The sequence below is a fragment of the Leiobunum rupestre genome, chromosome 10, assembly GCF_980474605.1.
Source record: "Leiobunum rupestre chromosome 10, qqLeiRupe1.1.hap1, whole genome shotgun sequence".
Taxonomy (NCBI): Eukaryota; Metazoa; Arthropoda; class Arachnida; order Opiliones; family Sclerosomatidae; genus Leiobunum; species Leiobunum rupestre.
The window spans coordinates 4,880,852-4,891,485 of record NC_143393.1 but is presented as its reverse complement, the minus strand read 5'-3'; the positions used below and the strand labels follow the sequence as shown (position 1 = coordinate 4,891,485).

General features: G+C 35.3%; 3 protein-coding genes across 5 annotated transcripts; 2 read left to right on the top strand and 1 right to left on the bottom strand.

The window, feature by feature from the left end:
• The first annotated feature begins 351 nt into the window (after positions 1-351).
• On the top strand, positions 352-4,515 carry LOC149923393 (uncharacterized). Of its 2 annotated transcripts, XM_090161449.1 has the most exons (10): positions 474-581; positions 638-791; positions 891-1,354; positions 1,481-1,695; positions 1,762-1,848; positions 1,907-1,995; positions 2,945-3,164; positions 3,231-3,353; positions 3,804-3,978; positions 4,041-4,515. In XM_090161449.1, the coding sequence occupies exons 2-10, from the start codon at positions 750-752 to the stop codon at positions 4,246-4,248; spliced, it is 1,623 nt and encodes a 540-aa protein (XP_090017575.1). In that variant the 5' UTR covers positions 474-581; positions 638-749; the 3' UTR covers positions 4,249-4,515. The 2 variants fall into 2 exon arrangements, with proteins under 2 accessions (XP_090017574.1, XP_090017575.1); XM_090161448.1 differs by lacking the exon at positions 638-791 and having other exon boundaries at positions 352-581.
• On the bottom strand, positions 4,340-6,058 carry CSN7 (COP9 signalosome subunit 7). The gene is made up of 8 exons (XM_090161452.1): positions 5,927-6,058; positions 5,674-5,851; positions 5,538-5,613; positions 5,382-5,470; positions 5,121-5,323; positions 4,949-5,054; positions 4,691-4,815; positions 4,340-4,564 (listed from the first exon to the last, which is right to left on the bottom strand). Exons 2-8 carry the CDS (start codon positions 5,842-5,844, stop codon positions 4,531-4,533), a joined length of 804 nt encoding a protein of 267 aa, XP_090017578.1. The 5' UTR covers positions 5,845-5,851; positions 5,927-6,058; the 3' UTR covers positions 4,340-4,530.
• LOC149923391 (TAR DNA-binding protein 43-like) lies at positions 5,844-10,408 on the top strand. Of its 2 annotated transcripts, none has more exons than XM_090161451.1 (4): positions 5,844-6,562; positions 6,659-6,828; positions 6,887-7,027; positions 8,329-10,408. In XM_090161451.1, the coding sequence occupies exons 1-4, from the start codon at positions 6,325-6,327 to the stop codon at positions 9,226-9,228; spliced, it is 1,449 nt and encodes a 482-aa protein (XP_090017577.1). In that variant the 5' UTR covers positions 5,844-6,324; the 3' UTR covers positions 9,229-10,408. The 2 variants fall into 2 exon arrangements, with proteins under 2 accessions (XP_090017577.1, XP_090017576.1); XM_090161450.1 differs by having other exon boundaries at positions 5,844-6,574; positions 8,329-10,406.
• Positions 10,409-10,634: the final 226 nt, after the last annotated feature.

Here is a 10,634-nt window from a genome sequence, read left to right as displayed (position 1 = left end):
TTTTACTATATTCCTCGATTTAGCAACTAAATATTATAATTTCAAATTTCAGATTTTATATTTAAAGTATCGTAAAATTAGCATTTAGCTGCTTCATAAACACTGTTAATTACTCGAAAATTCTCGTAATTTAATTTTTCCGTCGTTTGTTTATCGCACGGCAAAAATCCCTTGTTGATTATTTTCCGCGGTGTTTACTCAAGGTTCCTAGAAAAAAAAGCTACGCTTACAATGGTGTTTACTTGCTGCGCGCAGTGTGACAACGCCGTCATACTACTATGTGGTAGCTTTCCTTCATTTTCCTCGATTTCGGCGCTTTCCGGGTTTTCCTGGTTTTAGTCGTACCAAAGAATATAGTCTAAATTCTTTGGTCGTACCCAGTTTCCAAGTGGGGTTCAGTGACAGAGTGTGACCAGGGCTGTGACAGTATCATTTGTTAATAATAAAATAAGTATTTTAGCTGATTTAATTTAATGGCATCAACAGAAGATTCACAAATACGCAAATATAGAAAAAAATTGAGGCAAATCGAACACCTTGAATCATTAAGGAGACCATTGACTGATGAAGAAAGGAACAAAGTATGTTGTTTATTTTTAGTTTGTCCAGTGTGATTCTAATAAATTAATCCATGTAGGTTAATTCGTTAAATTACTGTACATGTTTTTTGTAATTTGCACTTGGAAATGTTAAATATTATTAACATTTAACTTACAAAAGCTAAAACATGTTCTGTGGCCAATAAAGCTATGAGCTATAGAAGGAGAAACCTTAGCTCACCTAAGATTAAGGTGAGAGTTAGTTCTGAATAACTTATATTCCAGTGTTGCATTTTTAGAAAAATTGAACATGTTTAATTTATGAAGTACTTATTTAATACTTTGTTTCAGATTCTTTTGAAGACAGCTATCAGAAGCGAACTGCAAAAACTCCTTTCCCAAATTACTCACGAATGTGCAGGTGAAAAGTTTCAAGAGCAAGAAGCGGAAGATGCTTATAACTCATCCGAAGATGATCAAATACAAGCGGTGCCGGAGCCATTCGAAAATTTTCCCGAATTTGTAAACAATTCAAGTAGCGTTGCAGGTGGTGAAATGAAGAGAAGTCGGGAATATGAGGAGGAGCAAAATAGACATAATGAAGATAAAAAAATTAAAACTAACACTGAACCTTCTGTGAGTCCAACTGCCCCTCAAGTGCCTCACAGTGCAAATTTAGAGTCAATTCAAACAGATACTATTAAGAAAAAACTTAAAAATATTCGAAATTATAAAGTGGTGTCTCGCCAACTGGAAGGCCATAGTGATATTGTTTGGTGCGTCTGTCTAGATAATGAATATGTGATATCAGGAAGGTATTTATGAAAATGAATTATTTTTCATGATTTTTGCTTTTTGCATAACACCTTAAAGAGCCAAGCCATGAAATAATCAATCCCATTGGCCTGTATCATAGTTTTAATTATGTTTTTTTTTTCTAGTCGTGATACTACTGGTCGTGTCTGGGATGCTAGAACTGGAGAGGAAGTTTGCAGTTTACGGGGACATACTGATTCCGTTAACGGAGTAGGTCTTCTCCCAAAAGTCAAGGGTGATGAACTCCTCCGTCAAGAAGAAAATAATTACGATACAGCCAGAAAAATTGGCATTACAGCCTCAGCTGATTGTAGTTTACGGATTTGGCTACTACCTCAAGGCATATAATCAGATTTCTTGTTTTATTCACACAATTTTTTTAATTTTATTTTGATATCTTTCGCAGGAAGTCTTCTAAAATCAATTTATACTTTTAATAATATTATGTGCCTTGCTCTAATGCCAGAGTTTCTCTATGCAATTACTGGAACAGGTAATTTAAAAATGTTCTTTTACATAGAATCCTGTTGACATTTTTTAATATATTGTAGATGGAGGAAAAATAGAAATGTGGGACCTTTCTGCTGGTCAAGCAGTTCAATCTGTCATTGCTTATGAGAATTCTATATCTTCAATTGAGGTAAAGAGACAGGCTAAGCCAGCATTAGCGAACTGGGTTGCCACAGTCAGGAATCCATATCTCTACTTGGAATGCTTATCACCGCAGATTTTTGTCTCGATGTGGCTGACGGTTTTTTTGACGTCACCATGTTAACTTAACAAACAACAACATGAGAGGGGAGGCTGCGCAGAGAGAATTTTTTATCTCGTAGGCGGGGCCAAAGCAGTCAGAGTTATCTTACCATACAGGATACGGCAGGATAAGCATTCCAAGTAGAGGTATAGATTCCTGCCACAGTAGATACCAGATAATTTTAATATTTGGAGAAAAGTCAGGAATTTTTTAAAATTAGTCTGAAAAATCTGGGAAACGTCAGAGAATTTAATTTCGGTTAAAAATAATACTAAATTACCAGTTTAAAAAAATTTTGCACAAATTGGTCAGGGGAAATCTCCGGAGATGGCCAGGGAAAATCTAGAAAAGTCAGGGAATTTGAATCTGTAAAAAACTGTGGCAACCCTGGATGGGGAAGGTATTGGAGTGTAGACGTAGCTTTATAGTGCACAGACAGTTTACAATAAGCATTTTCTAGCAGGGGATTAAAGAGAATTAACCTTTTGGTGTTCCGTAAAAAACACGTTGGAGGTTAGATTCCCTTCAAGCTGTCTATTGTCTTGGTTTTTTCATCTTATATTAAACCAGAAGTTTACAATATATCTCTTTCGAGAGAAGTATCCATCTAGGCCATACAAATGAAACACGTACCTTCGCAGCTTCAAAACCGTGCATCATGGCTCAAAATTCACCACGTGTAATACTTTGTTTGAAGTTGTAAAATTTAAAAATTACACTGCATTTACCAAAAGTTGTTTTGAAAAATCAGCCTGGGAAAGTACTTGTTTTAAGCTAATAACATAAGTAATATAGGGAGAAGAATACTTAAAATTATTGCCTTTGTTTTCAAAAGGTTAGTGGTCTGCAAGTTTGCTCAGGTTCAATAGATGGAATAGTGAAAATCTGGTTGTTAAGAGACAATATTTTAACCGTGATATATACTTTGGATCCCTCCATGGACATAACCAACTCCAGAAATTCACTGAAACACCTCAAATCACTGTGCATGAGAGACGGAAATGTTTTTATGGGCGATGAAGGTGTCAATTTGAAGATTTTAACTTGGAAGAAAGGTATATTTATTTACTTAAGGCATATATTGGAATTCACACGTATTTCATTTAAAAATTTGTGTTTAGGAAAAATATTTCAAATTAAGAATCATCTCTCCAAATATGGATGTACCGACGCTGTCAATTGCTTCAAGGACTTACTGGTTTCTTCGAGCTACAATTTGGACAAGGGTGCCGGTTGCGTTCATTGTAAGTCATTGCTTGTGGTGTTAATTGTAGGAGCAGTAAGACTTGCTTACACATTTTGAATTAACTACCCTCATGAAGTTCCCACATATATTGCAAACCAACTAAGAACTCGGAATAATGGTCAGTTTATGAGGGATATCCTTCTTTGGCTTATTTTCCCTTAAGGCCCAGGCCTATTGAAATTAAAACTTTCAAAGAAAATAGGTATGCTCACTTTGGCTAGATAATGATGGAAAATTATTGAAGCTGACATAAAATTGATTAGTATACTTATTTTGAAATTTTTAGACACTAAATTTATTTAGCTTACATTAACCTGATTTATGAAATCTGGTAATCATTCTATGAACAATAAAAGGAAAGCTTGTTCTTGGTAGACGAAGTACAGCTTTTCGTCTATGTAGAAGAATTTAAAGTCCCTTCAAATTTAAAGATTGTCTTAATTTTCAGTGAGATTATTGCCGGAAGGAGAATACATATGCAGTCTACCAGAAATATTCAGCCGTATTTTGTGCCTTGGCATTAGTGAGGGAGATGAAGTATGCGATTATCGCATTGTGACTGGAGGGTTTCAGCTCTCAGTTTGGGATTTAATCGACCCGTCTCAGAAAACAACTATTAAAAGGTATACTAACTTATGTTGTTTAACAGAAATCACCATCTCATCAAAGAACGATTAATGTATAGGTTAAGAGATGAGGATTGTAAAGTATCCAACGCAAGCTATAGAGCTGGAATGACAGATGACGCTACAATCAGTTCTAGCGAAGATGAGGGTTCAGACGAAGAAGGAAGTTTAGAAGATAGTACAACTGAAGAAACGTTCCAAAGTGCCACAAAAATGACTATAGCTGTGAAAGAAAATTCTCTCTGGAATTGGTGCAATGTTTTGTAAGGATCTGACTCTTTTACTATATACTACGTAAATGCCGAAATTTTTCAAGGAATGTTTTTGAGAATTTTTTTTTGAAAGTCAAAAGAAGATAAACTTTTCAAGTTATTTTTATTCACTCTCTAACGAAAGGGTGATGGCATTCCAGAAAAATGCAAAAGTTTTTTCCCCCGCGCTATCTATGTACACAAGTATACAAATGAAAGAGAAATATAGATAAAAGAAATAGTGCAACTTTTGTTCAATTTTTTTTTAAAGGTTTTTTTCTAAGTGCAAGAATGTTTGTTAGGTAGCTTTGGGCCACAATTTCCCGGATTTGCTGCAAGTATAGAGTTTATTTTACAAAAAAACATAGCGAAATAAGGCTAAGTTTGATCTTATAAATGTACGTAGCAAATATAAAAGATATTAGAACATTTGTGGATTAATAGAAATTGGTTAGGACCTCTTGACTTTCGGCGGTTTCTTGCTGGGTTTGTCCAACTGGGCCGCTTCTCGAATTTCCACCGTACTCATTTGTTCATCGCCGTCTTGAGATTGGGCCTTCAGGGTTTTTTTGATATTAGTTACCTGCGCGTAAAGAAAAAAAACATTTTGGAAAGAAAATGTTTAAAAAAAACAAAAAAGCATTACTAAAATGTTAAAAAAAATATAATTGCAACTTTATTATTAATCAATATTTAATTTTTTTCTGTTTTTCAACCTCTGTTTCAATCTGTTGCTTAAGTTTAATCTGAGTATCTTTCGCGTTGTTGGCCCTACTGATTTGGCTCTGAATGTTGGAAAGGACAGTGTCACATGTGTCACACCTACATGATTAAATGCAATAATTTAGATATAGACCAGTTTTGCAGCTTCGTTGAAGGAACTTTCACCATTCTTGTAGAACTGCAGTTACGGTGTTTAGATCATCAGGTTTAATATCCCTTCCAATTGTGTAGTCTACTTCTAGCTGATTGTTTTTCTGATCAAGTTTTCCACGAACTACATCAGCGTATATAACTTCTATAATCAAATCCTCGAGTTCACGGAGATTTTTTAGATCAAGTTCTCGAAGTAACACAGAATAAGGAATGCACTATCAAAGAATACAGCTGTTATCTTATACTTTTCAAACTGTAACTAAGGGAGTTTACTTTCAGTTTTGTTGCTAGAGAAACAATTGTAAGATGCCTTAATTTTGTCACCATCGCTGGAGTTAACGGAGGCAGTTTAGCTTGGTTTTCTATATATTTTTTAGAAAAACTATTATAATGAGAACGATTTTTTTAATAATTACAATGAACTACTACCTAAGTAATTAGAATATGTTCCAAAAGCAAACACATTCAATAAATTTAGGTGTGGAGCATTTGGAGTAGTTTCTAGCTGCAAGATTTTTATACGTTATACACTGATAGTTAAGTGACATACAAATTTTTAAGCAACCTCTTGTATGTTTGGCATTTCTAATAATTCACCAAACACATAAATGCCAGGAACTTCTAGAACTTGTTTAATTAATTCCACTGCTGCCGCACCTTTGGTTGATTTGGCAAGAAGTATGTATTGCTCGAGAAGTGCGGATTGATTAGCTGCTGGAGGTGCTTTTTCTGTCATTTTCACTCTGTTAATGGTTAAATATATTGTAGTATATTCGAATATTAAAATTTATTTTCAAGTTGGCAATAGGAAATTCCACCTTTGGTTCAAGAAATCAAAATATGAAAATAGCTCGAGCGGCGGCGCAGCGCTATCCGTACGCCGTGGTGGTTTATAAAGAAAATAGAAAATTTACATTGATCAGACCAATAAGATGTCTTAAAGCTTTTGCGTAGTAACCGACGCTTGTTGCCTATTGGCTAATACCAATATAGAAGTAAAGTAAAATGGCAGGTCAACTTTTGAAACGTTTCTGGCATTTATAGTATTTTTTTTAGTAAAATTGTGTTTCCTTAACCTTAAATTTGTCAGCACATTGTGTTAAAAGTTGTACAATCAATCCAAGTTATAAAAGATTAAAAATGTTACGATTATAGTACGGATGTTAGCATTATCATTATCGTTTTTAATTTAACATTAAGCCTTGGTCATTTAAAAATGAGTAACTACATTCAAGTTTCTGAAGAAGAAAATGATGAACCAATAGAACTTCCTTGCGAGGATGATTCAACTTTACTCCTTACGACTCTCAGTGCCCAGTTTCCTGGAACTTGTGGTTTAAAGTACCGCAATCCTGACACTGGTACTATGAGAGGCGTTCGATTAGTTGAAGGGCGACTGCACCCACCGGATTCGGGTTGGGGTAATCTGGTATATGTGTGCGTGTTTCCGAAAGGTGAGTTTCGAGGTATGCTGTATCTGCGTAGATTGTATAAACCTTGTAAGTTAGAGATGCTCAAGCTTTATGTAACAACGACTTTCTCGGTTTTAGAGAACAAAAGAAAGTCTGATGAACAATTGGAAAACAGTACTGCTAAAACTAAACGTATGGAAAGCCGTCAAAAATGCTCAGATCTCATAGTATTAGGACTTCCTTGGAAAACCACTGAACAGGAACTGAGGCAATATTTTGAGCCGTATGGTGAGGTGCTTATGGCTCAGGTAAAACTATATAAAATAGGTATTTAAGAATTTTTCACTAACATAATTCTATAATCAGGTGAAGAAAGATCCGAAGACAAACCAGTCAAAAGGATTTGGATTTATCCGTTTTGCAAACTATGAATCGCAAGTACGGGTTTTATCCAAGCGCCATATGATTGATGGAAGATGGTGTGATGTGAAGATTCCTAATTCCAAGGTTTGTAATGTTTGGTTCTTAAAGGGCTAATGGTTGAACCACTCTTAAAATCTAAAGAAAAATACGAAGTAAAATTATTAAGCATGTGCGAGTACCCGATTTTAATCGAGTACTCGATCGAGTATCGAGTCGGGTACTCGACTCGATACCCGAAAATCGTTATTAAAAAAACCCGAAAAAGTTTCGGGTCTAAACTCAAAGCATAGGCTTAGATTTTCGGGTACCCGATAGGCCAATTTTTGCAAAGGCCCTACCCGCGAGTTTTCGGCGGGATATTCGAAAAAAAAACCCATTATGTTTTATGGATTTTTTCCCAAAAAAAAACATCTTTTTGGCTTGGCCTTAAACCCTCTAATTGGTCGAAGAGTCAGAATAAATTCTTAGGTTCTTCCTAATTGGATATTGTTTTAAAAGCAAGTAAAGGTACAAAATGAAACTGAAATTAAAAGCCTAACCATAACTTAAAGTTCCCTCACCTCCCATTACTTTTTGGTAGCTTGTTAATCACTAGTCACGAACCTTTTGTAGGTGGTTTAATTTTAGTTTGGAAAGTTAGGCTCAGTAGTGTAGTATATTTAAAAGCTTTAAATATGACTCGGTGTTAATTCACCAGTTTTGAAAGTTAACTTTGTTTTTTCCTAATAAAATTTAGAACTGAATACTCGAACCATAATTTTTAGCTAAGCATAATTATTCGAGTACTCGAAGTTACTCAAGTACCCGAGGTTACTCGAGTACTCTAAACCCCTTTTTTAATCTAAGCCTAAATACTCGAAAACCTGATAAAATTTAGATACTCGAAAAGCAAAATTTTTAATACCCGATACTCGACCCGAAAACCCAAAATAAATATTCGCACATGCTTAAAAATTATGAATCTTCTCACTTATTTCTGAGAGATTGGATATTTTGCAATTTTTAGAACTAATGATTTTACAAATTTCGAAATTATTCTGAAAATCCAAAGTCTTGAAATCAAATAATAAAAATCATTATAAAATAATTGTAAATGTTATATCAAACAAAGAATCAGTAAGCATTGAAAGTCAATTCCCAGTAGCCTCTTTAGTTTGTCCATAATGGACTTAATCTTAATGACTTGGTAAGCATGCTTTTGAAGGGGACAACCATATGGAAATGTATTAAGAGAGGCTGGCAGCTGTAATTATAAATAAACCTTCTCAACCTCTAAGGGGCATTGTTTCTCATTTAAGTACTTCAAAAAAAATCAATTTTCACCAGGGTTTCTTTGTCAAATATTGTGAAATATACGATTAATTCCCTGTCTTGTTGTGTTGTAGGAGGGACAAGCATCAGAGCTTAATCGTAAGGTTTTTGTTGGACGATGCACGGAAGACATAACGGCGGATGACCTTCGAGACTACTTTGCAAAATTTGGAGAAGTGACTGATGTTTTCATTCCCAAACCTTTCCGAGCTTTCGCTTTTGTTACCTTTGTTGACCCTGAAATTGCGCAAAACCTTTGTGGGGAAGACCATATAATCAAGGGAACCAGCATTCACGTGAGTAACGCCGTTCCCAAAACCGAGACGACGGCTCACCCGACGGGCAGAATATACAGCCGCATCGACGGACGCGGTGGTTCGAGTAATGCTAGCTTAAGTGGCTACGGTGCTGGTCCTACGGCTGCCAATGCCTTTGGGGCCGCTCAAATCTCTCATGGGCCTTTGGGAGTTGGCATGGGTGGAGGAGGTGTCTGGAACCAGGGGGGTCCAGGCCACGCCAACCACCGCACTAACGATATCCCAAACTTGGCTGCGTTAGGGAATAGTTTAGGATTAGGTCATGGTTTGGGTTCCAACCAGAACACTGGTCAAGCAGGCGGTCAAGGGGTTAATACGACACCGCCGACTCTGGGTATGGGCGCTCTTAACTTGGGCGCGGCATTGCCTCTTAGTTCAGCCATGGTCGCGGCTGCCTTGGGACAAGCGGGCTTAGGACTGTTCGGTGGAAATTTCCAGTCGCAAGGGGGTCAGCCCGATGGTCAACAAATGGGCAATCCCGGTGCTCAGCCCAATACGTCCGGGGGGCCCCAAATGAACCCCGCTAATGCTCCAAACGCGCAAACTTCCACATTTTTAGGTTGGATGAGCCAAAATCAAGGTCAGGGGGAAGTGGGTAACCCAGGTCCTTGGCCTCAACGTGATGCCGGTAAACAAGGCTATGGAATGTCCCCTTGAGAATCTGATTCTTTTTCTGTTGTTGTAAAACTCTACAAAATTTTATCAAAACACACTAAGGAAAAATGTATCAATCAGATCTATAGAAAATACACACGCAGTTTTGTAAATATTTCAGTCTAGTAAAATGATACGTAACAACGTAAACTATAGGCCTTTTTCATAGGTGCTAATTTTCACGCATTTTCCTTAAACCTTTTTAAAAATACCTTACTGACTTAATCCTGTAATATGGGATATGTAATGAAAATTTATCAGTATTACTAAAACAATAAGCAGTTTTGTTGTAGAACTAAACGTATCATTTTACACTGTATGATTATGGTGCCAAGTTAAAAGATTTGATTTAAATAGTTTTGCTTTATCGTATGATTTATGTGACCCACTGACCCACGCAATGTTTATAACTTGGTATCTATTCTACCCCTTTCCAAATTATTATTATTATTCATTTCTAATTAAAGAAAACTATCAGATAAGAATATGAGACAGAGGTCATAAAAAGTTTTTAACTCTTCGAACTAATGCACTTTAGTCCGAGTTATATTATATTCAGATTATTCTCTAAATTATTGACGAAGTACAATAGCGCTACATAGTTAAGGGCCAAAAACCCCATTTTACGTCAAATTCATGATGAAAACAGAGAATATTTTTGTTTAAATAGAAATATATATAAGAGAAAAAATAATAATACGAAATTTATATATAATGCGAAAAAGAGAGATTTCTGCGATAAATTAAGCGTAGTTTCATCTGAATGTGAGCGAATATATACCAAGCCAGCATAATGTCTTAATAGAGTGTGGAGAATTTATTTAATGCGTGTGTAGTGTCATTTCTGAATCTTTGCAACATTTTATTTTAAATGAACCCCAAATGTTTTAAAAGATTAACTTTTAAAATGAGTGCAAACTTTGCGCTTAGCTATTGGAAAGTGCCTTTGAAACTGCGTATGTGAGGAAATCCTCTTGTAATGTTCTTTTTTTACAATTTAAATCGCGATTTCTCTCAGTATAGTTATTTCTGAGATGCTTTTTTTTGACTGAATTTTAACTTTACATATGCAAAGGATTGAATGAAATTCAAATTTGATCATTGTAGATTTAAACTGTGATAAATATCATTATTATTCATCTGATCAATTTTGTTGGATTAAAAGATAAAAAGTAGATTTTTGTATGAAAGATTAATGTATTATGTTAGTTTATAAATACAGTATACATGCAATATCCTTAAAAGAAAATTCGATGTATTTTGGTGTTTTTTTAGCACTGAGAAAATGCATTTAAGCTTATGTGTTAAGTTAAAGCTCAATTTATAAGGCTTACTAATTGCCTTAAAATCGTCTCTTTTTACCCAAGTGTAAACTTTATGTTTAGTCAAGTCGAGATTATATTGTCTTT